Source organism: Sminthopsis crassicaudata, chromosome 2, assembly GCF_048593235.1.
Source record: "Sminthopsis crassicaudata isolate SCR6 chromosome 2, ASM4859323v1, whole genome shotgun sequence".
Classification (NCBI taxonomy): Eukaryota; Metazoa; Chordata; class Mammalia; order Dasyuromorphia; family Dasyuridae; genus Sminthopsis; species Sminthopsis crassicaudata.
This window is the reverse complement of record NC_133618.1, coordinates 113,625,763-113,652,000: the sequence shown is the minus strand read 5'-3', so window position 1 is coordinate 113,652,000 and position 26,238 is coordinate 113,625,763. Positions and strand designations below refer to the sequence as shown.

Below are 26,238 nucleotides of genomic sequence, written 5' to 3'. Positions count from 1 at the left end.
TTGAGTAAAAAACACTTTGAATTGAAAATTTCTTAAATTAAAATAAAGCCTTTGCTGAGCTTTGACCCAAATTTTAAAAGTCTGCTACTTATGGTACATAGGACAGACTAGAATATGTGATAACACTTGATTATTTACTGTTCCTATAATCCACATTATTGGGGACAAGAGGGGACAAGAGGGAAGGAAGAGCCTTCAGAACCCAGAACTTCAGGACAGTACTCTAGGCTTAGGGTTAGGAAGTTTTGAGTACAAACCCCAACTCTTAACACTTTTTTTCCCACTTAATAGTATTTTTTCCCCCTATGTAAAGATAGTTTTGTTATCTTTTTTTTTTTTTTTTTTTTTTTGGTAAGATTTTGAGCTCCAAAGTTTTCTCCCCCGACATGAAGCTACAATAGAGGCTGTGTGTGTGTGTGTATAGTATGTTAATCAAACATTTCCATATTAGTCTTGTGAAAGAAGCATCAGAAGAAGAAAAAAACTATAAGAAAAAAAAACCCAAAGTGAAAATAGTATTCTTTAATCTGCATTCAACCTCCATAGTTCTTTCTCTGAATGTAGATGTCATTTTCCATTTCAAATCTTTTAGAATTGTCTTGGATCACTATATTGCTGTGGCATATCAATAGCTGTGTGACTGGAGCAAGCCATGTATGTAAAAGATAGTTTTTTAATATTTTAACATTCATTTTTAAAACTCGAGTTCCAAATTACCTCTCTTCCTTCCCTCTTGCCTCCCTCTTTGAGAAGGCAATTTGATATAGATTATACATATGCAGATATGCATATTAAGCATGTTGTGAAAGAAAACACAAAGAAAAAAGTAAAAATAGTATCCATTGATCTGCATTCAGGCTCCATCAGCTCTTTCTCTGGAGGTGGATGGCATTTTTTATCTTAAGGCCTTTGGAATTTTCTTGGATCATTGTATTGCTGAGAATAGCTGTCATTTGGTTGTTGATTGTACAGTATTGCTGTTACTGGGTACATTGAGATTCCATAGTAGTATCTCCTTTACAGGCTTGTTGTGAGAATCACATGGAGATAACATATGGTGCTCTGCAAATCTTCAAGTATATATGGATGCTCTTATTTTAGTTGAGATAAGGAAGGTAGGAAAATGAAATTAGAGCAGCCATGATGTTCAGAAAAAGTGCTGAAGGAGGGAAGTCATGGTGAGGATGAATAATTGATTTAGAACGGTTAAGACTAGGAGAGAAGATGATAAAATTATGGAGCATTTGCTCATGAAGTACACTTGTGGTGAGATCAAAAGATGTGGCCATCCCTATGCGTAGCTGAAGTATTTGAGGAGATATTCAGTATTTCAGTTCAAAGGCAGGAATTGGTGTAGAGAATAAGGCTCAACTAGGCAAGGATTGGGACTACAAATATTCCATTCTTTTGGGCAGGTGGGGAAAGAAGGAAGGGAGCCAGAGTAGGAAGTAAAAAATGAGGTGATTAAGTGATTTAGTTGGTATCTCTATCCATTTATTTTAAAAACTTATTTCAAGACTGAATTGTTACTGGATTTTTTACAATAGCCTTCTCTCACATTCCCAATAAAAACACTCCAAAACTTGTTATAGACAATAGATATCTGTTTTGGAGATAGTGTTTCATGTATGGCTGAGTTATTACCCACCTATAATCAGTTTTTACCTATAGATAATTTTCTCTATTTTACTATGTACCAGTTTATTAGCTTATTATTGTTTATTCATTAAATCATATCCTTCTGCCCAAAGTAAGGGCAAAAAAACCCTATCTGTCTTATGCTGTGGTCTGTCACTGTGAAGCATTTATAGGCTGTTAACATGGCATCACTCTCCCAATCCCAAAATTTTGGTGTCAACCCAAGATCAAATTTCAAATGACCCTTAAATTACTCAGCCTCCACAATTTTACAGATGAGGAAAGTCATTGCCACAGAGTTAAGTGACAATTGGGGGAGCAGAGAGCCTACAGTCCTGATTCCAAACCTGGTGTCTTTGACTTTGTCTTGCACATGAGATCACATCCCATTTTTTCAGATACTGTGCTGAAGTATTTCATAAAGCAAAATTCATTAATAAACTTATTCCTTATTTAAATATCTGATCTACTATATAGTAGCTTAACAGGATATATTTTAGAAGAATTCACTTCCAATTGGATTTTCTAAATAAACAGGTGTATTTGAGATTAGATAGCCAAGGGTCGGTTAATGTATTTTAAATAATTTTTTCTCCTTATTTTTAGGTTGGTTACAGCAGATGTAGCTTTTTACACTGGAAATCTTCAAGCCTTAAAAGGACTTAAAGATTTGGACCTAAATATGGCTGAGATCTGGGAACAGAAGAGGTGATAACATACTGGAAAACTTATTTGTCAGACCACAGGATGTATCTAAGAATTTTGATACCTGTCTCAGATATTTAAAGCAGAGCCCAAAAGCATGTATGTGAGGGAATGGGAAGGGGGAAAGTATCAGTGTTGGGAACTGAATTCAGTGGGACCTGCAAGGAATGTCCTTTTTTGTGCATCCTCAGTGAGGGATAACTGATCAGGTGTCTATAACATTTTTTCATTCTCTCTGGAAACAGACTCAGGTTTCTTTGGACCAAATCCAAAAGAACACATAGCTGTAACACAGCTGTAGTTGACTAGAATGCTCTATATACCTTTATATTAAAAAATGCTTTGCATTTCTTCCAGTGCAATGAAATTCATATGGTGTCCCACCTTATTTAATGATGGTACAATTTAAAATATTAAAATCTTAAGTCAACCTCTGTAGAAAATGTTTTCTCTATGAAAGTAATGCTGTTTGGAAAATTATTTTTTTACAGATCTTTCTATAAAAAAATAAACATCTTTTGATTGCTTGGATTTAGGATTCCCCTTTTTGTTTTAGTAAGCATTCATGTTTCAGGGTTTGTGTATCTCATACTTTCTTTATACTGCCATCCATGCTGAGTAAAGCTTTCCTGGTTAGTCTGACCACTTAAAATGTAATCATTAGTGATGATTAAAGAATAAGATGTTGGCATTAATTTATGAAGCTACTAATTTAAGTACTTTTCAGTAATAGTAAGTAGGGCTGGTGTTCCATATCTGTATTTTTATATTTATAAAGCAACCTATGAAGAATTTTTTTTTTTTGTCTTTCTCATTTTTTTGGCAGAGGTACAAATGCTTATTTATACAAGTCTGCCTACTTGTGAAAATAAGTTTTTATTTTAAAATTTTGTATGTTACCTAAACATTGCACCCCTTGGATTCTTAATTTTAAGTTACTTTGATGTGTGGTGTCTATAGACCAGAGAGAAGTAGAATTTTTTTAGCATAATATAGTACAGGTTGCTATATATAAGCTATAGTATTGGGGAGTGGAGTGTGAGGTGATGAATGGAGTTAACTTGCTTGGAGAATTTTTTATAAACAAACACTTTACCTTCACTATTAGAATCAGTAAGCACTCTACAAGTAACAAAGTGCCTGTGCTTCATCTCACATTAACAATCTTACCTAAACATGTCAGAGTGCCTAACCTTGTAATGATTATGTACAACCAAATGGTCTATTGCTATGTTAAGGTTTCCTCAGAAAGGCAAACCTGTCTTTTTTGCTTTACCATTATGAAGATGTCATCAGTTCTTAAACTGTCTAAAAAATAAAGCTATGAAAATATCAAGACTTTTAAAGACCAACTTCTTTTAATAGTTATACAATAAGATACAGTTTAGCATTACTATGGATCTTAAAAGCACGTGGCCTAAGAACAAGTTTGGAAGAACTGGAAGTGACCATTTTAATAACAAAGAACATAATAATTTAATGACAGACAACTTGTAGTGCCATTTGTGAGCTTTATTATTTGGCCATTCCGAAATACTCTTGATTAATCTTTGTCCTAAAAATTGCTTCAGTGTATGATTAAAAAACAAAACACAAAACCCCCAAACACAAAACCGTAAAGGGAAGATGCAGCAAAAGGAAGAAAAGGAGTGATGTGAAAAACATTGCTTATTACTCTTTGACCCCACAGAAGGTGGGGGAGAGGAGAGGAGAGAAGCAGAAATCCAATCTAATAACCGATTCTCACCAAGCAAAAATACACACACACACACACACACACACACACACACACATCCTTTGGAAGGAAATAAAACTGGCTAACTACATCCTCAAAAAGAAACATGATGAGGTATTGTTATTAATCCGTTTTGTACAAAGCCAAAAACAAACAAAATTCTTATAGATGCAAAATTTTAAGTACCACAATTTCAAGCCTTCCCAGTCTTTTAAATATCTATTCTGCAATAAAGATTACTTCATAAAAATGATATAATTGAAAAATTATAAATGTGCACATATATATTGCTTCACAGCTTTATTTTTAAATTACAAGCAGTTCAAAATGACCGGAGCCAGACAGGCCTCTGTTAAAAGATCTTCCAGGACAGCCATTCCTGCATTAAGACCAGCAATATTGCACTTCAAAGTTAATGATGATACAGATCTCTTCAAAGAAGAAGTATTGCTTTCAAATGTCCATCTGTGCTTTTAAATAAGAGCGTACTGCAGAAAACTCTACTTTAAAAATTAATACTTCAGGGTACAGTGAAATAGTGGATAAAGCACCTGCCTCTATTCCCAAACCTTATTGAACATTCCATTTGTGAAAAACAATTTAGCTCATAATCAATAAAACATATGGAGCATATTTTTCTTCAGTGGTCCAAGATCCGAAGGTTACCAGATACAATTTTATTCTCTAACACAGCTCCAGGAGGGATATCAATTCTGTCACCATGGTTTGCAATGATGATAACCGTTCCCTAAATTAAGAGAAAAATAAAAAGACGGTGCTTTAAAAAATTTAAAAGACTAAAAGGCACTTTGCATGTATCTTGAAAATAAAAAGCTGTTTTTTTAAGAATAGAAAGCAGCTTTGTATTTCACCCTTCAGTTAACATTGATTTATTCCACTGATTCAGCAAAACATCCCAGTCTTGGGCAGAGATCAATTAAGATGCAAATTTCATCTCTTCCCAGGAAAGTTCTAAAAGGTACATTAAGCTCATCATTATGCAAAATTATAAACATTAAACTATAACTATTAGACTCTAATTCAGGTCTTTACATAGTTCACTATTGACATTAATCCTATTATAGCAAAATTGCTGATAGGTCAGGAATTCTCATGTCTGTTAAGAAGTTGAGGAATGAATACAGGCTATTGGTGGTCAACCCAAAAGACTACTGCTCTGGAATCTTCTTTTGTATTTCATAATTACAGGCCTGGGGACAGACAGTGTCATGATAGCTAGATGGCCTCTGAAACGAGAAGACCCGGGTTCAAGTTCCACCTCTGTGCTCTAGGCAGTTGTCCAGACTAAATATCTCTAATACCAGTGAGACCAATGGGTTCAGTCCCAAACCCTATGAAATTCTCCAAAATTTGCATTTCTTTGTTGTCCAAGAGCTCCTTAGTAGATGAGGAAACTAAGGCTTAAAGAGACTTCTTGCTAACTTGCCTAATAAGGTTATATAGGTAGAAGGAGCAGGAGCAGCATGTAAACCGAGGCCTTCTGACTGACTCCAAATTACTGCCTCAGACAGAACAAATGAGTCAGAGCTTAGAGACAAGTGTCTGAGGCCTCCCAGTGCAACCTCATTTTACATGGGAGGAAAACTGAAGCCAGGCGGGATGATGCGATTGTCTAGGCCGCTTCTTTTGCCACTCCACTTACCTGCCTCTTGTCAAAAACTAAATTGTCATACTGCAAGTGCTCAAAACAGGCCTGGTGTAGTTTACATTTTCACCCAAGGAAATGCTTAAATCTTGAGCAATTAAATGACTGTCAGTCCCAGAATTCAAATCCATTTTTGATTTATTGACAAAACATCCTATCTCTTGTCTGTTTTTATATGTCATGCTGAAAACACTTGTCAAACCAAGTGAATATCACAGTATTTACTTGCTATCAACATCACCTAAGACTATAGATAAGTAACAAGAATTATCTAACAAACATTTTTATGGCTCTTTATATATGAGCTCGTGTGTGTATGTGTGTGTGTGTGTGTGTGTGTGTGTGTGTGTGTGTGTGTGTGTGTGTGTGACAACTCTTGAGGTAGGTGCTATCATTAACCTATTCTACAGATGAGGAAACTGCCTGAATTTGGCTAGGGTGACATAGCTAGTAATTGACTAGGCTGCATTTGAATTTGGATCTTGCTAAGTTTGAGCACTATGATACAAATATATATATACATACATACACACACACACACACATATATATATATATATATATATATATATATATATATGTATACATACACACATACACACACACATATATAAAACGGCTTTTATTCTATATTTTATGTTTCTTCAAAGACAACACTTTTTAGGGTAGCTTTCTTTAGTAGGAGAATGCTCTAATACAGACTAAAGCTTATGATAAGTTTCAACAAAGAATACTTTAGTTGATTTAATAATAATTGTACTCTAAAAGCTTCAGTGACAGAATTCCCAAAAGTAGAAAAAGCATATGAACACATTTACCTTTATATACTTTGACATTACCTAGTCTCTGACATGTTAGCATTAGCCTTGGCAGTATTTACTGCTGAATATAAAATAAACCAACATCAATGCATTAATCAGTGTGCTTCTTATTTAGAAAATAAATATCATGCCTTCTTCACAACTTAAATCAAATATCTTCCCTATAATAAAACTAAAAGGCAAAAATCCATTTCCTCAAATTTCCCCCCCATTAAAAAACAAACAACCCCCCCCATACACTAGTTTCCACTATGTTTTCCATACCTTTAATGAGACGTTCTTGCCAAATGTCACATCTCCAGACACTGTGAGATGATCCAATTCAAGCATATCTGGTATACTTTCAAATCTCCTTAGGTAATCCTGGACCTTTCATATGGAAAAAATAAAAGTATTACTTCATCAACAACATAAACCTACCCTAAAAGAACTTGCCATCTGGTTGGGGTTATAAGACCTAAATTCAGAGAAAGGTTATTGACACTAATTTGGCATTTAAATGCCAAAATGATTTGAGTCAAATAGCTACTGCAGGAGATAAGGAGAGACCACGACCACTGGGCAGGGAACATTTTGACAAGGAAGTCAGTCAGATTTGCATTGGGTCTTTAAGGATGGACAAAAAGTAAGACAAGTCAGAGGCAACATGAGTTACTGTGACTTGCTATAATTTACAAGGATTAAACAATGACTTTTGATGATGCACATTAAACATTTTGGAAATATAAAAACATCTGTCCATGAATAAACTGACTGAAGATCATGCTGTAAATTAACAATGGATTTTTGTTCTCAAATGGCATGCAATCCTTTTACTGCTGAGAGATCCAAAAAAAGAGACTAGTCAATATTTTGAATTTTGAAACAGATTTGACTCTAGATAGTTTAAAAAAAAATAGTGCTGTCATTAAGATTGGAGATATTTAACTTTTTTTTTTTTTTAAATCACAAACAACCTATCTTACTTTTAAAAGTTTCTTTTCTTAAAAGGTGCTATGGTCAAGATAATTGAATTATGGAGACAAACACTTCATATTAAATTAAAATTATACACCCCCCCCATTTTCTTTCTTTTTTTTTTTTTTTTTTTTTTTTTTGCAATATGCAGGTTCATTCAGAGAATCAAACTGATATTTATTTGAAAAATATTACCTTTGTAAAAGAGCTTCCTAATTTAACCAAGGGCACAGTAGGAAACTCTCGCTTTTCACTCATTGTTAAGGATCCTGCATTAAGGCTGTAGAGATTTGACATTACAAGTAGAAGATCAGATGTAGTTTTAACAGGCAGAAAACGGCTTCGAGGAACATTAATACCAAGAGAATTCTCAAAACTTTTTATAGCAGCTCCAACCGCAGTCTCCAACTGAATAACATTTAGGCCTCCATCCAAGGTCTGAAAAAGGAAATATACTGGGCTGTACAGACTTGTCATCTTGGCTCTGAGACATTAAAAGCCCCATGAGATGGTTTAAAATAGAGATTTACTATAACTTCCTAACAGAGCTGTGCACAGCATACATGGATATCCTGACCTATTCTTGCTCACCTTTGGATTGACAATGATTTCCATATCAATGGCATTCTGCTCCTGCAGTCTCTTGACTGCTGCTAGAGAGATCCACAGATTATTTGTGTTAAATATTTTGAATTTTGATACAGACTTGAATTCATCAACGTGGGCTTTTGGCACTTGAGCAATTTCTACCAATCTCAGTTTGCCTTCATATTGTGTAAGGGTACCACCCTAGAAAGAAGAAAGTAGCATTCTGAGTTTACATACAACCCCAAATCTTTAGTTTTTATATAAAAATATAAAAGAAAAGCTCTGAAAATAAAATGCAGCAATAATGAATTTCTGTATAAATCAAAGACCCATCTATTTGAAATACCCAGGAAATTATAATAGGGGACTATCATTAACATCTTATAAACCACTGTACAAAGACTAGACTATGTGCAACATAATCTTATAAACAGAAAATCTGATTTCCTAATGCAAGAAAGTAAATAATATACCTCCACATTTTTACATAGCACTTAAAGTTTAAAAAATGTTTTTGTCATGACTGTAACTCAGAGAAGTTATCAGAACTGCTCTCCCATTTCCTCATTGCTGGTGCCAGGATTCATACCACTGTCTCCACACTACAAGCCTGGCCTCAAACAGCCCTCTGACCCTGAGAAAGTCAATTCAGTGCCTCCCCTTCCTTGTCTGCAAAATGAAGAGCTCTGGACACTGGTTTCTGAGGTCCTTTCCAGATGTAACGGATTTTTTCCATTAATTTCATGGTACCTTCAGTACACAGATGTATTAGATGCTTAAGATCTGTTGATTAGCTGATCCTATAACAGGTAGTAATGCAAAAATCTAGCTTTTGTTCACCTAGTGTCATTGGCTAATCCCATCAAACCTCAACATATGTTATATGGTTTGGACATGATTTAAAGTGATATATATATTTGAACCTGGGTAACAAGTTATGCTATAACAGTGTTTTATCATACATCATGTCTCCAACTTTAAAAAAAATCTGTTAAAAGTTCAAAAGAGGGGCAGCTTGGTGGTGCAGTAGATAGAGCACCAGCCCTGAATTCAGGAGGACCTGAGTTCAAATCTGGTCTCAGACACTTAACACTTCCTAGCTGTGTGACCCTGGGCAAGTCACTTACCCCCAGCCTCAGGGGGGGAAAAAAAAGTTCAAAAGACAGTTTTCTATAGGAAGGTTATAGATGTTACTTAGATTACCAGCCCTACCTACAAATGTCTATTTAACTCATAATTACCCAATTTCAAGAAAAGAAAGTACAGTTTTAACAAAGCTATTGTAAAAGGATATCCTTTGTTTTTTACTTGTACTTCTCATTCATCAATTTCTTGCAATCTGGCTTTCAATCTTACAACTTACCTGGAGTTGCTTTAAATTTACCAACAGATTTCTCAAGTGCCAAATCCAAATTTTTTTGGGGGGGTAAATCCTTATTATTCTCAAATTCTCTGTAATATTGAACAGAGCTGACATTTCTGACTTTGTGCTCCCTTAGTTTCCCTGTTTGGTCCTTCCCAGTCACTTTTGCTGATCATGATCCATATCCTGGGGCCTCTTCTCTCTCAACACCCTCTCCACAATCAACAGATCCCCTAGATTCAATTATCTCTATGCAGATGGTTCCCATATCTATAGATCTACCCCCAGTCTACTGAGCTCTATGTCCCACATCATTTTTTTGTCTCCCCAATGTCTGCCATGTAGTAGGCATTTACTAAATGCCTGCTGAAAGATGCTGTCTCCTAACCTGATTGGGATGAAAAAAAAAAAAAAAAAAAAAAGCGATTCTAAAATTCAAGTATGGTACCAACAAAGAAGAGCATTAGATTTGGGAGCCAGAGCTGGGGGCTCAGTTTCTCCCTCCCATCCTTTGTTGGCAAAGTCAGGGAGCTATAGCATGTAATACCTATCTCTTAACCGGAGACACCAAGAATGGGTAGAAGACCCCATGTTCCTTGGCTGCCTTAGAATGGGAGACTGCCCACCAGTCTGGTGGTGTTAAGAGGGCCTTTCTTAATTCCATCACATAGTAAATGGTTCATGGGGAGGGGGCCTCAAAATATATCTAGCACAACCCTTTTATTCATTATAGAACTATATTAATCAGGGGGTGAGTGGCAGAGCCAGGGCTGAGCCTGGGCCCATATTTCCTCTGTGCCAAGGAAAGAAGAAAATGAAGGGAAGACAAAAAGGGCCAGGGAAGAAGACAAGGAAGGAAGAAAAGGGGGAAGGGGAAAAGGAGGGTGGGGAGGAAAGATTTATGGGCACTCTTCAGTAATTTTCAGTAGCTAAAGCAAAATATTTTGCAATTTACTGTCATAGCCACTTAACTTTTTGCAAAATAGGCACTTTTTAAAGCACAGAGATAATTAATCTATAGAGAATCAGTAGTGATGGTAAAAAGCACATTGGATTTGGAGTCAAAGGACCTAGATTCAAATCCTACCTTTATAAGTTGTGACCTAGAACAAGTCTCTTAACCCCATTGCGCCTCATCTGCAAAACCTGAGGGGCCGGGGCCTGACCTGGGAGGGGCCTTCCAGCTGATCACTCCGGATCCACGATTCCACTGGCTAGGAATTTTTCTTCCCACACGGTGGAGCATCCACTTGGCCACATGAGGACATTGAGCAGCCAAGGATTGCATAGCAAGCATCAGTCAGAGACAGGTCTCAACCCCAGGCCATCCTGACTACCCAGCCCACTACACTACAATGCCTCTCAATTATAAGCACTCTAAAAATACAATATGTAAAACAATTGTACAATTCTTAGTGGGCAAAAGGAAATAAAAATGTTAAATTATATAATGTATCAAAAGGAAATGATTTAGCAATTCCTTTTAGCTTTTACCTTTACATCTGCCCTTGTCTTGTTTGTGACTTCCATGACAAATTCACAACGTTTTCCATTGGGTGGATTCATAAGATGGTTAAGAATATACAGATCCACTGTGGCACCCAAATTGTCTATGTTCGAGACAAAAATGTACTCTTTTCCCTCTCCTATAAGAGTATCAAGCAAACCAGAATTGTAGAAACTGGCGTAAATGTCTCCATGACCTGGAGGATACCAAGCTTCTGTATTTTCCCCTGAGTATGAGACATCCTTTGCTACAGGCAGTAAAGATTCTTTATTAATTCTAGGGTACCTGAAAAAAAACAAAACATACCTAAATAGAGCTTAACCCTTTTAAATAAAGGACCATTTCTGGCAAACTTTTAAACTAAAAGTTAAATGCACTGTATCCCTTTAAGAAAAATCCTTTTCCCTTTGAAAAAAAGCTAAACTTACAAAATAAGTAAATTCAGGGAAAGATAACTTTTCTTTTACAAAAAGACTCATTATAGAATTTCTCTAAATACTCTTTTTTGTTTGTTTTTAATAAAAACTACATAAAACTGTTAAGCACACAGAAAAGAGCAGAGGAATTATTAAAGGAAAATCAAAACAAATCAAAAATGAACGCAGTAAAAATCATTGAAATAAGATCAGTAGGAAAATGAATTTAGGAAAAGAGATTTAGAGACCTTAGAAACACATCTATTGTATAAATTGAGGTATACTTCAATTAATATTTAAAGTTGTTTTTTTTTTCTTAGAAAAAACTAAAATGGTATTTTATCCCACTATGTAAGAATTTAAGAACTCCCTCAATCACCTCCCCTTTAAAGAAAGTGACCAAGAGATAGAACTCCCCAGGATTTTCACCAAATTGAGATATATGCTAAATGTTTTTCAATGAGCAAGGAAAAAATACACAACAAACCAAAAAAAATTTCTGATCCAATTCAGAAATTTTGTGTATTTTTCTCCAAGTAATCCTCCTATATAAAGATAGACAAAATGGAAAAAAAAGAGAAATCTTGGTTCTAGAGTCCTAGCCTGGATGGCTATTTTCTGTACTGTCCAAAGCTTATTAAGTCTATTCTAGAATATATTTTCAGCTAAAGCACAAACTAACTTAAAAATTTACACTAAAAACAAAAGCAAATGCTTAAACTTCAATAGCAATCATTTCAATTTCAACATATTTCCAGATGCTCTCCTGAAATGTGATGGAGAACCATAAAATGAACAATTCCCAAATCTCTCACTTACTCCAAGTTGTATATCTATAGTACCTGCTTTGATTAAAAGTGTAGATTTTCACACGGCAATGACTGTATTTCTGAAGTATTTTCTTTGTATCTTCATCAGTATTAAAAGAGTTCATCAAAACAAGAGGAACATCTGTGTTGTACGTTTTGTTCAAGTGCTAGGAAAGAAGTTATAAATGATATAAGAGGAGAAGGAAAGGGGAAAACTTCCAAAGGCTTAGCCCACTCTGGTTTTAGATATCTGAATTTACTTACAATTAAAATTTTCATTTTATACTTGTCAGATATTCTTTGGGATTACAAAGTAAGATGCCTAAGTGTCTCTCAACTGTTAATATAAAAACTAAGCCTAACTAATACCCTTCCTTCTCCAATCCCATCACATGAAACAAAGGGGCAATGGGATAGAATGGAAATGGTACTGGATTGGAATCAGAGAACTTGAGCTCAAATTCTAGGTCTGTGATTTACTTACTGCCTGTATGAAACATGGGCACAAAAATGTACTTCTTTTCCTCTCCTATAAGAATATCAAGCAAACCAGAATTGTAGGAACTGGCATAAATGTCTCCATAACTTGGAGGATATCAAGCTTCTGTATTTTCCCCTGAATAGGACACATGCTTTGCTACAGGCAATAAAGACATTTGCAAATCTTAAAGTGACATATAAATGTCAATTATTATTAGTAGGATAGGGATTGGATCTGTGATTTCATTGATGATTATGATTATCTGATATGAACTTCTAGGTGAGGAAATTCCTCTACTAATAAACATTCATTTGCACAGTGAGGAAGATCTTGAACCTAAACCTTCCTTATTTTGAAGGCAGCTCTATCAATTATGCCATACTGTCTCTTGGTATCTATCATTAGGTAAATTAGATAATTTTCTCTGGGCTTTAATTTCCTCATATGGAACATAGAAGGATTGGTCTAGATCAAGGTTTCTTAAACTTTTTCCATCTGTGACTCCTTTTTACCTGAGAAATTTTTAACATGACCCCAAGTTATATAGGTACTTATAAAAATATGTATTTTAAATAACTTATATATCTATATCTATCTATATCTATACACACACACACACACACACACACACACACACACACACACACACACACACACACACACATTTGAAGAGACTCCTTATGGGGTTGTGACCCACTGTTTAAGAAGCTAGATGGCCTATAAGATTCCTTCCAACTGTAAATCTATCATCCTAGGTCCTAAAGTCTTGACATAAATGCTGGTGATATTTAATAGATACATGGAAAGAGAGTAAGCCAAGAAATTCAGGAATTCTGGTTACTATTTCTGAATTTAAGTGTAAAAGCTCTTGAGCTTAATTAAGAATTAAGCTGGGGGACAGCCAGGCAATCATTGTATTAAAATACAACAGCTTATTTCCTTTAACATTTGTAACAAAAAAATAAAAAACAACTTTAATAATTTTATTTAATTTTTATCATAATTTGTTAAATATTACCTACCTCAATTTGCTGAACTGTCAGATCCAAAAAAGTGTTTTCATTCCGTACCCCAATTAGACTTTTGGGGCCTTTACAGCCCATGCTTGTTCCCAAGCCACCATTGAGTTTTACTACCACCAACTTATTCAGGACGGATGATATATTATCGGGCAAGCCTCTGGCCTTTATCTTTTCATAAGGCTGAATCTAAAAAAGGGAAGGGGGGGACCACCAAAAAAAAAGATTAAAATGTCAAATAATACGATTTTCCTTGATGAGTTTCTGGTCATTTATTGCAAAGACAATAAGAATGAGACTTCCTGAATTACTTCTTGTTTTCTCTCGTTATAACTTCATCAATCCACACTAACTCAATGTCAATTTACTTCAGGTCTGTGTCTGACTGTGTCAACACTATGTTCAAAAACCTATATGATGCATTTCCAATCCCTACACGAAAAAAAATCCAAACTCTTGGGCATTTAAAGTCTTCTAGACTGAATGAGGCAGCCAGTGGCTCAATGAATAGAGCACTGAACAAGGAGTCAGGAAGACTTGAGTTCAAATTCAACCTCAGACATTTCCTACCTGGGTGACCCTGGACAGTTTCTTTACCTCTGACTGCCTGATGAAATAGATCCCCTGGAGAAGGAAATGGCCAGCCAGTCCAGTATCTTTGCTTTGCTAAGAAAACCCCAGATGGGGTCACAAAGAGTCACTTAGAACTGAACAAACTATCTGAATTCCCTTTCTCTCTCTCTCTCTCTTTCTCTCCCCAATCTAACTTCATTCTACTTTTCTTTATGAACATTCAGGTACATCTTGCCTTGCCTGCTCCCTCTCTGTGCACAGCTAGATTTTTCTTCCTCTCTTGCAATCTCCTCTATCCTTTCTGGATAATTTCCAGATGGAAGGGCTCCTCATTCTTGTTCTTGGTTCTTTTATCTTATTTCACCTTACATGTTTATGACCACATATTATTAAACACCCTATTAATAAGGTCCTTGAGGGCAGAAATTTTATTTTATATATAGATGCTTTTAAAATAATCTGCACCAATCCACATTTATCCTGTATAATTTGAGTTTTTAGTTGGAGGAGAAATACTTTTCTATTAGCATTAATGGCATTAAGGTATAATTCTTGGTAGTATATCTCTATTAGTAGAGATAGAGCCAATAAGGTATGAAGACTATTTTCTTTACACATACACACACACATTTATAAAAAAGAGAATGCATAAATATATCTGTGCTTAAACTATAGTTTAAAGGGGAGGGGCAGAATAAAAGAAGAAAAAAAGAACCACAAAAAGTACACAGCAGAAAACAAAAGATTAACTCTACAAGGAAGCAAAAAAGAAAAAGAAAAATAGATGGATAGTCATGAATATAATGTCACCTATTATATATGCTTTCTTGAAATGAAAATTTATAGTTACATGTTTTGAATTCTCCCTGATTTTTAGCTGGGCACATGACAATTTTTTTTCCTTTTTCTATTTTAATTTTTTTTATTTTGTTATTTCAGTTTTAAATAAATATTTTTTAAAAAGGAAAGATCCTCAGTATTTCTTTTCACATTTGTATTTAGCTGAGGGAATAAAGATGTGAAAGCAAGGGGGTTCTGTTTCAAGGGAACATTTAAAGTCATTAAAAATACTACATAGCCTGAAAAGTCTGAGCACTTCTCTGAGGCATAGTTTCTGTGTCTGCCCAAGATAATATGTACTTCTGGACCAGAGGGACAGCGTGTCTCTCCAACTACAGTTCACATCCATAACTTACAAGTGCAGATTCATAAAATAAATTGGCAGTTCTCTTTTCCAAGTCAGATAAGGTTTATAACAGTTCTTTCTGACTTAAAAATTAAGTATGCATGAAGTTATTATTTGCAGCTGAGCATGTTTAAGTTCTATTTCCTATAAACAATACTGATTGGGTTTCAAACATCCACTTATCAAGTTATAAGGGTTTATTTTTCCTTTGTAATTATGGCCACTGAACCAAAAATCGGCACACAAAGTGTGAGAGAGATTCCATTTGCAAAGCCTCATTGGAAATTAACTTTTTTTTTTTTAATTATGACTGTCCCAGATGACAGAAATTTACTAAACTGTAACAATGGCCAAAATTTACAACATAGCTGAACAAAGTTAGAGATTTACTCTATAACCACGGAACAAATTCTATGCTGGGAATGAATCAGTGATTTTAATAGAATTTGCACTGCACTCCAACCAAAGAGGCTAACTGGCAGCATCATCTCAGAAATGTCTTTCAGTCCTCCAACCCATCATTCAACATAATTTACATTACTGCATTTAATGTTAGTGAAATTTCAGTGAGACACCTACAGTGAGAAGAACTGTGAAAACATCTTTTTGTAATTTTAGTCACAAGTCTCATGCTGCCAGCTTTTGGAGCCAAACTTGAATACTGTGTCTTTTTGTTTTATGAAGGAAAGGGTAATGGATCTTTGCCATATTCTTCCACAGAAGACTAAATTCTATATTAAAACAGCATTCATGAGCTGAATTAAAAAGACAGCAATACACCCAAATCACAATTAGGATGATGGTATACTCTACAGATGTAACTGAATAGATGCAAATAAACTATAGTTTCCTTGACTGTTCACCAATAATACGTAGTTAACAAGAAGTACAAATTTATAAGTCAAAAGAGGAAGATGGATAGTTACTTTTTAGAAGTATCTATGTATACAAGTGTAAAAGAAAAGTTTGAGCATAAGGCACCATCTAAAAAGTCTTTACCAATGCAATATGAATTTAGTTAAAATTTTAATTTAAAAATAAACTTGGTTAAATTAATATTTCTAAAACAAATGCACTACAAAAAAGGTCTAGAGGTAGTGTCTAAAGTCCCAGATTTTAAATTTAGATCAACCATAAAAACCTTCTGAAAGATGAGAGTGGTGGTAGCAACAACAGCAGCAGCAACAGCCTGCTATGCAGTCTAATTAGAAAATTACAACCTCACTGGACATCACTCAACTACATCTACATAGGAAGAAGAAAACAAATAAAACTCACAAAAATTAAACTAGAGTTTCTTAGAAATAGAATAATATTGAACATTAAAACTACACAAAAGCAATTCTCTACTTTTTAAGGTTTAAGTAATAATGGCACAGAATATGCCATATTTCATAAAAACTTCGCATGCCATAGAAATGTAAATTATATAGTGTCAAAAACAATTTCCTTATAGTAGGGGACATCCTTTCCCATTTAGCTGATCCCCAGTTATTGGTATATGTACGAATAAGTCTTCTTATATTTTGACAGTCCCTGCTCCATTTTTGAATCTCTCTGGGAATCCCACTAAGAAACTCAATGCCAGCGGCAAAGAAGAGTCAATGTTGAGATCTTTCTTCCTCACTTAACCAACCTTGTTTTTTCCAATGATCATTCTCTGTATCTCACACATTAGTGTAATCTAATATCAATCAACAATGATATCTGATTGACCTAAAGTTCTATTAGGCTGGGAAACTTGAAAATTCTGTCTTTTGAATATAAGAATTGAAATTACCTAATTCCAAAATCCCAAAATATCTCTTTCCTGATAAGACTCTGATGCTGTTTATATCTTTAAATTGAATTAGTGATTCCAACATAGCATTGGTTTTGTTTGTGTGAAATTTGTTTCAATTTCATGTAATCAAAATTATCCCTTTTTACTTCCCATGATCCTCTCTTATTGGGTCATTAACTCTTCCCTTATCTATCGATCTGACATGTTCATTTTTCCACTCTAACATCATTTTCTTATGATATCACTTTTTACATCACTTATCCATTTTGACTTTATCTTAGTATATGGTATGAGATGTTGGCATTTGCTTAGCTTCTGCCAAACTACTCTCCAGTTTCCCCAGATAGTGAGTTGTTGCCCCCAAAGCTTGGGTCTTTTGGTTTATCAAATATTACTATTATCAAAGATTACTATGATACTTTATCATTGCATTATTGTGTACCTAATCTATTCTACTGATTCATCATCTGTTTCTTAGCCAGTACCAGACTGTTTTGATGATTACTACTTTATTTAATTTGAAATCTGATTCTGCTAGGGGAATTAAAAAAACAAACAAACAAACAATTCAGTTATATTTTGTTTTCAGTTCTGAATTTTCTTACTTTGTAGGTAAGAAAAATAAAACTCATTACAAATTTATATAGTCATACAAAACAAATTTCTGCATTTGCCATGCCCAACTTCAGATCTCCATTTTCAAAAGGGGCCTCAGCTCAGACATCTCATTTCTCACATGGATGCACTACTCTGGGACTTCTCTAGATGGCCCAGGTAGCTCATTATTAGGATAACTTCATTGTTCTGTAATATCAACCTTAGACCTCCACCTCATCACCACCATCTGCCTTTTTGGAAGAATTCCAAGCCCCCATATAAGAAGAACTGAGCTCAGATCTCTTTTTCAGTTCTGAGTTGGCTGCATTCCTATGGGATTTCTGCTCCCCTCTTTAGCCCCCATATTTCAGTGTCCTTTGGTGTTCACCTTGTGGTGTTTCCCCATTAGCTGGTAAGTTCTGGAGAGCAAGGGATGTTAGTGAATATTGACCCTGGGAAAGTCACTCCATGGGTTGGCATTGTTTTACTTATCTATAAAATGGGGACAAAAGTAACACCTTCTTCCCCCGGTAGTTATAAGAATATCAAACGACATAATACAACATGGAGCACAGAGACTGACACACTTTAAAATTAATCATTATGTTGTTATTGTTATTCCTATTAAATAGTTCTACTAATAGAACAAGTACTTAACTATCTTTCCTTCCTGAAATAAAGATAAGCAGACAGGGGAAGAGCAGGTAGGATATGCATCAAAGTAAAAGAAAGTTTATATTTAAAATTTTCTTTACTAAAGTCCTTTAAAATTCTTGAACATACTGGGTTTTCTACAACTATGCCATTTCCTTCTACTTCTCCCGCAACCACCAATGGTTTATTTTAACATCAGTTACAGTCAAACTCTTGGCTAAGGAAAAGAACATTTTCTAACTATACTAGAAGAGGAAAGAAAAATCATTTGCGGCTATATCACACCAGATAGTTGGTCCTTCAGAAACCCTAAACTGTATCCATGATCCACCCCACTTTCTAGTCAGGCAACAAGTATTGATAAAGTGTTTATTCTATGCCAGGTAAAACAAAAAAACCATTAACGTTTATATTTTTTATATATATATGATGAATCTCACTAAAAATACACTTAATAATCGGTACAGGACAAGTCCTCTTCCATATGAAATTCCATATTTCTATATTTTGAATGACTGAATTTCTATGTTGAAATGTATAGAAGTCATCTAATGAATGCTTACCTGAAAACAGATTTCCCTCTCTAATATAATCAGCAAGGAACCTCCCACAATTACATGAAGATGCCCAGGAAGGGGAAATGCCCCTCTCCAGGATAGCTCATTTCACTTTGGAATGATTCTCATGGTTAGAAAGATGTTCATTCCTAATATTGCCCATTGCTTGCTAGCCCATTTTGCTAGAACTTAGCAGAACAGAAGCTACCCCTTCTGCTACATAATAGCTCTTCACTCCCCTGATTGAGAAACATCAGTGATTCCCTCCTATCTCTAAGATACAAAACCCTCAGCTTAGCACTTTCAGCTTTTCACAAATGGCTGTAGTCGCTTCCAGCTTTATTTCAGATTATGTCCTTTCAAACAATCTACCTTTGAGTCAAGCTGGCCTAATGACTGTTCCCAGACCTGTTCTTCCTCTTCCCAATTGCCCAGGCTTTCCCCAAACCCTTTTCATCATTGCTTCTTAAGAGTCATTCATTTTTTAAAGGTCATGGACCACTTTCTAATGGAAACATGAAATGGGTCTCCTGACTGTTAGCACCTTCCCACACTTCAAATTTTTGCTTATACACTTGTGTATGTATATGTTATACTACCAAGTAGAATGTTCTTTGGGGGCTGGACTGTTTTTTGTTTAGTCTTTTAGATCATACAGTGCCTTATACATAAAAGGCTCTTAAAAATGGATTACTAGATTAGAAATATTGGTATCATTCTCCTACCCCCAGATCTTTTCCTCCCCAGCCTAAACAACCTATATGTATAGTTCCTTTTAACAATTTTCTTATAGCATAAATTCAAGCTTCATCATCATCTTGGTTGTATTCAATGAGCCCAGAAGCTATTATTAAGCACTTACTAGGTAGGTAGTAAGCACCATACTAGATAATGGAGATAAAAAAGGAATCCACAAGGAGCTTATATTCCATCTGGATCCTTTCCATTTTAACAATGAAATTCCTAAAATGAACAAATACTCAAGCATACCAAGACTAATCACCACACTGTACTCCAGTAAGCTCTGCCTTTCCAAATGCAATTCTTGATTACCATTTCAAACTCCTAAATTGTAAGGAATTCATTTGGCTTGTTACACCTTCACCATTCTATATTTATAAAATTGTTGTTATTGTTTTTTTAAGCCCAAATGTCATAGGTCATTGCAAAAAAATTAAATATTTATTTGGAACATAATACTTTCTATTAATAATTAAATCAATAACTTAGAATGTATTAGCAAAATCTAACATTATGATTTTATACTTGCATAAGCCTAACCTCAAAGAATCAGTGAAGGTGAGAATGGGGAAAAGTAATTTTAAAGAAATTTTAAAGTAATTCATCATAGAATTAAATTTAAAAATTAGCATTTGAATGTTACTAATTCTTCCAATAAAGGAAAAAGCAAATGATATTCTACAGATGAATCGTCTAAAAATTAAGGGTTTGAGTTTTTTTGGTTGTTATAACAGTATTTATTTTCACACCATTGATACCAAGCTAAAAATGAGAAATGTTATCATATTCCATAATATTCTCCCTCACACCAACAATATGTACTGTTTGGTTACTAAAATATCACTTTCATTTAAAATAATCATTCTAATATCAAAAAGTCCTGCTCTTTAAGATAGAAACTAATTTATGTACCATCTTCAATATATCAAGGGTTGTGAGAAGTAAATAATTACTATGTGCTCAGAAGTCCATTAGGTGCTCTAAAAGATACAAAAGCCTCATTATCATCATCATATTTATATAGCACAGTGAAGTTTGTAAAATACTTTATGTGATCTAATGTGATCATATGGTATATGTATGTCATATATACATACCCTTTAGTGAAATTCATCTATGCAAAAAGTTGAAAATACTTTTTTTGTTTCTTAAGCAATATTATAAAAGAATAAGATATCCTTTCAGTAATTGAACATTAGTATTCAAAGTTACAGCAAACAGATGTAACTGATTTTTATTCTCTGGAATTACAAAGAAGCAAGAGGATGAGGGCTGTTTTCTGAATCCTTGGGTTCAAATCTCATCTATGATATGTATTAGTTTGGGTGACAGAAAGTCACAACCCGAGATTTAATTTCCTTATCAACAAAATGAAGATAATAGTCTAGACACTATTATCTAAATTATTTACAAGACCTTTGTGAAGCTCAGATGAAATAGCAAATGATAACCACTTTGCAAATCTATGTTGTTACCACTTCAAAACCATCATCTGTTTTGGGGGAGATTCTAATGTATATGGGAGAAAAAACATCTGTCAGTTCTGCTCCCTGCCAGAAGTGGCTCAGGTAATCAATTACCTATAAAATGACTGTTAGACTGGATGAAGATTTCTAAAATCTCTTCCACTTGATGATCTGTAAGTACTTTATGAGGCAACATAGACTACTGAAGTCACAACCTCTTGGGGGTCTCAGTTTCTTTGTATTCAAAAATGAAGAGATTAGACTAGCTCATCTTTGCATTTCCTTTCAGTTCTAAAACCTGTAATTTTATGAGGAGACATTCGATATTTGTACTATGCCCACTCTGTGCTAGGTACTACTATGACAGATTAAGCATTTTTTTTTAAATCAACATTATCACATCTGATCTTCACAACACTCCTGTGACACAGGCATTATTATTACCTATTTTACAGATGAGAAAACTGAGGCAAACAGAAAAGTGACCTGTCCAGGGTCATACGGTTGTTAAGTATTTGAAGCCAGATTTCAGGCATTTGATACTAAAATACAGTAAATATAACACAATAATATTTTCCCAAAGGCTTTCATTACTCACAATGCAAAAGGTCTTACAATGCTTAAACTTCCAAGTTACTATTTAAAAGAAAGCCAAAATTCTCAGGGAAGTGACCAAGGGAGATAACAGGCAAGAAAGCCACACTTCAACATCTAGTTTTGGTTGTAATTCACAAGAGTAGTGGGAGCTACTTTAAGGGAAGTGAGCTTCCATTTCAAACAAATTCTCAAAAAGAACAAAGGAATCTTTTAAAGTCCTATACAAAGTCCATGTAAGAAACTCCAAAAAGGATCTCTTACTCTCTTGAACACATACACAACCTATCCAAATTCTTTATATAATCCTGTCCTAAAGTCTTATTTCTGATTTGCCTTTATATAAATAAGCCCGTTTCCAAAAAGACTTTTTGAGAGTTTAAACGAGTACTTCCTTGAATGTATTACTTCACATCAATGCTTATTAATTTGTAATTAATGCTTATTTCCTTCAGAAAAAAAAAAAGTTCTAAAGAATTCTACTTCTCTGGAACACCAAAAAAAATGTGAAGTGGTTGGAGTTGGGGAGAGACTGCAAAAAATAAAGAAAAGATAAAAAATTTAGATAAATTTTTTTTAAATTGATAAGCATAATTCATCTACCAATGTTAGGGAAGTGAGTAAGCAAGAAAACAAGACCAAAAACAAAACAGAGGAATCTTTTTTAAAGAATCCTAAGGAATTTAACTAGAATATTAAAAAACATTTGGGCTCTATTTTAGGTCTCGCTCTAATATATAAGGATACTACTGTAAATTCTAGATAGAATTTAAGGTTCTTTTGTTTTTCCTTTATTCTAAGAAATGTAATATTAGTTACAATTATAAACCCTCTTAATTCTATGTCAATTTTAAGTCATTTAGGATTTGCTAAAAGAGGCACAGATTTAGAATATACAATTGCAGTGTTCTCAAGTTATACTCTCTTCTCCCCCTCTTTCCTAAGTAACTAACTCTTTGTGATCTTATTTCATCTGTATAGCTTAGGGAAAGTGCAAAATGAAATTGGGTTAAACTAGTCTTTAATATTTACTTAATATGTTCATGATGAAAAATAAGATATTAAGTCCTAGCTCTTAAGAAACTCTTAATTTATGAAAGATAAAGTGCATACACAAACATCTATAATAGCTAACATTTATTTAGCACTTTAAGGTTTACAAAACTCTTAAGCAAACATTATCTCAGTTTGTAATAATCTCAGTCTCCTTACCTGTAAAATGGGAGTGCTAATAGTCTTATATTATATTTCATATATTTTTATATATATATATATATATATATATATAAAGTATTCTTATTACATGTTTCCTCAGGTTGTTCCACAGAACTGTCCTATAATAGGTAGATAATAAAAATATATCCCCTCCCACTTCACAAAGTAGGAAACTGAGGTTCACAGCAATTAAGTTATATAATGAGATAACATATACTATACAATTTCTTAAGGATCAGGATTATGTCCTAAATGTATTTTGATGAGAGAGAAATTACTTTTAACTAGGGTTGATTAGGAAAGGTATTATGGAAGCATAGGCTGAAAAGAGCATGAAGAAGGAAAGAAGAGATCAAGTTAGAGAAGTCACTGCAGGCTAACAGTGCAGCACAGGGACAATAGCAGGTGTTCATGCACACAGAACTCAGAGAGCTACATGGAAGTATAATGATACTTGTTCAGGAAACAGCAAATAGTCTAATTTAGCTTGAGGATTGGATATATCACGGGGAATAACATAAGGTAAGGCTGGGAAAAATAGACAAATTAAATTGGCAAAGCCTTCAATGTTAGGCTAGTGTTTGGACTTTTAAGTTTTTAAGCAGGACATTTCTGCAAGATACCACATAGAGAGTGGAGGCAATGGCAGCAGTGTTCTATTGCCAATAAGTCGAGGGGGGCCTATCAGACTAGGGTGGTCACAGTGGGAAAAGAGACAAAGAAGATTTGTTTTATGTTCACTTGATCCCTCCCAACATTTTGATAAATTTCCCTTTAATTTAAAGAGAGGTCTCAAAATGTGTTAAATCCCTCCATCATTCTACCCAAGGCTTACCGAGTCCTCTGGAGGCCTCTGGATTTTCCCCCAATCCACAGAAGGTCCCTTTTCTTGTAAGAATCTATGGAATAACTTCCGAAATCCTTCAAGATCTTTTTTAGTATGCTAAGAAAAGAAACAACTTAATGTTAGAGTGTTAGGATACATGTGACAGAAACTATAAAGCATACTGAAATGAAATTCTTTTACTTGGATTGTAGAATACACAATTTTATATAATTTTAAAAGAGACCTAAAACTAAGGAATAAAATATATTTAGGAAATACAAAATTTCAATAGTTTTTCTTAATATTATATACTATAGGGACACGATTTCAGTAGGTTCCTCCAAAGAATGTCCACAAGTAGAATTATGATTTCCTACAAGGAACTTAACTGAATCACTAATACCACTAATTTCAGAAATTTCAAAGAGATCCTATTTAAAATTACAAACACATGATATTAGTTCAAAAGATGGCAAGAAAAATGGAAATCAGTATAGGCACTATACATAGACACACACACAATATCAACAAAGGTAATTTATTTTTATTCAACAAATATTTTCAAAGTGAAAAAAATGTCTAACAGAACTAAAATTGAAATTTGAAAAAAGAAAAAAAAATCCAAGTTTTCCATGAAGTAAAAACACCAAGAGAAATATCAATTTAATGGAATTCCTAATATCATTGCATTAAATGTCAAATCTCTATGACGACCAGCTTTTAAATCCAGCTGATAGAGCAGTGAAAAAGCACTTGGTCTGGAGTCAGAAGATAGGGGTTCAACTTTGAAATTGCCTCCCTATGTAATGTGACAAGTTTCTTACCCTGCTCAGATTACAAGCCTCAGTTTTTTCATCTGTAGCATAAGGGACTGGACTAATGTTCCAGCTCTAGCTCTAGTGTCATCAGTAAGAGAATGTATTTCCATGAGCACAGATAGCTACAGACCCTCTCTGGTTCAGGAGATTATCTTCTTCATGTGCTCTGGATGAAAGAGTCCCCACTGGACAGACAAAAGGCTCAGACTTGGGATCCAACAAAATTTTGCAAGGGACCATCTATGTGAGGTAATGGAGAGTCAAGGATAACTGTAGGGTTGGGAATCTGGGGGTTCCTATCATAAGATTCTCCCTACAGAGAAATAAGGAAAATTGGGGGAAGGGCAAGTTTAATAGGAGCAAGAAGATACTCATTCCATTACAGACAAGCTGAAGGGGCTATCCAGTAGGCAGTTAATGATGCAGGATTGGATACATATTTAAATATCATTAACATCTGCACAGAGGTAATATTTGAGCCCATGGGAGCACAGAAGTAATGAAGGAGATAGATGATGATCCCATAAAGTAGAAATGGTCAAATTCTGATGGATGTGGCTATTTTCAACAATGAGATGAACCAGATCACTTCCAATAGAGCAGTAATGAACTGAACCAGCTACACCCAGCAAAAGAACTCTGGGAAATGAGTATGAACCACTACATAGAATTCCCAGTCCCTCTATTTTTGTCCACCTGTATTTTAGATTTCCTTCACAGGCTAATTGTACACTATTTCAAAGTCCGATTCTTTTTGTACAGCAAAACAACTATTTGGACATGTGTACATATATTGTATTTAATTTATACTTTAACATATTTAACATGTATTGGTCAACCTGCCATCTGGGGGGGGGGGGAAGGAGGGGAAAAATTAGAACAAAAGGTTTGGCAATTGTCAATGTTGTAAAATTACCTATGCATATATCTGGGTAAATAAAAACTATTTAAAAAAAATAAAAGTAGAAATGGTCAGACAGGTAAGAAGAGAAGGGAGTCAAAGAAAGGAGAATCCAGGAAGAGGGAGAGGTGAACAGTATTAAAAAACCACAAAGAGGTTAGGTACAATGAGACAAGAAAAAGTCACTGGCTTTAGCAATTAAGAAATTAATGGTAGCCTTGAAAAGCTTGCAAGGAGTTGAGGAATAATGAAAGACAATTCTCAGAGCCTGGCAAGGGAAGGGAAGAGATAGAAGGATGGCTGGGGACATGAAAGGCTCAAGGGAAAGTTCTTTGGACAATTTTAATGAACTTAACTCTAAAGACTAATAACAAAAGAGAAAAATTAATAGAACTGAATCTTACCCTTATTTATCAGCATATAACCAAATAAATTAACAAATAATAAAAACAAAACGTGTTTTCATCTTTTTCCAAGACCTTCTGAGCTAAGACAAAATAGTTTAACAAAACCTAGGCATGTTTATCAATAATATGAAAATAGCAAATGAGGAGAAACTGAAAATTATGACAAAGATAAAGAGCAAGCTCCAGTTTATATGAAAATTGGAAATAATGGACTTC

General features: G+C 34.5%; 2 protein-coding genes across 7 annotated transcripts in view; one reads left to right on the top strand and one right to left on the bottom strand.

Moving 5' to 3' along the window:
• VPS54 (VPS54 subunit of GARP complex) overlaps positions 1–2,874 on the top strand; it is a 76,727-nt gene extending 73,853 nt beyond the window's left edge. The window contains exon 23 of the mRNA XM_074287038.1: positions 2,245–2,874. Coding sequence (XP_074143139.1) covers positions 2,245–2,350 — 106 coding nt within the window. The 3' untranslated portion in view covers positions 2,351–2,874. The remainder of the gene's footprint in view (positions 1–2,244) is intronic.
• Positions 2,875–3,682: 808 nt separating this feature from the next.
• The window catches only part of UGP2 (UDP-glucose pyrophosphorylase 2), a 103,353-nt gene continuing 80,797 nt past the window's right edge, over positions 3,683–26,238 (bottom strand). For 5 of the 6 annotated variants that reach the window (XM_074287043.1, XM_074287039.1, XM_074287042.1 and 2 more), the window contains exons 3-10: positions 23,906–24,013; positions 13,708–13,893; positions 12,238–12,371; positions 10,967–11,264; positions 8,113–8,310; positions 7,717–7,959; positions 6,829–6,933; positions 3,683–4,826 (exon numbers count right to left, since the gene is read on the bottom strand). In XM_074287043.1, the coding sequence (XP_074143144.1) occupies positions 4,719–4,826; positions 6,829–6,933; positions 7,717–7,959; positions 8,113–8,310; positions 10,967–11,264; positions 12,238–12,371; positions 13,708–13,893; positions 23,906–24,013 (1,380 nt within the window). In that variant the 3' untranslated portion in view covers positions 3,683–4,718. Of the gene's footprint in view, positions 4,827–6,828; positions 6,962–7,692; positions 7,960–8,112; positions 8,311–10,966; positions 11,265–12,237; positions 12,372–13,707; positions 13,894–23,905; positions 24,014–26,238 lie in introns of all 6 variants that reach the window. The other variant, XR_012485940.1, reaches the window with a different exon arrangement.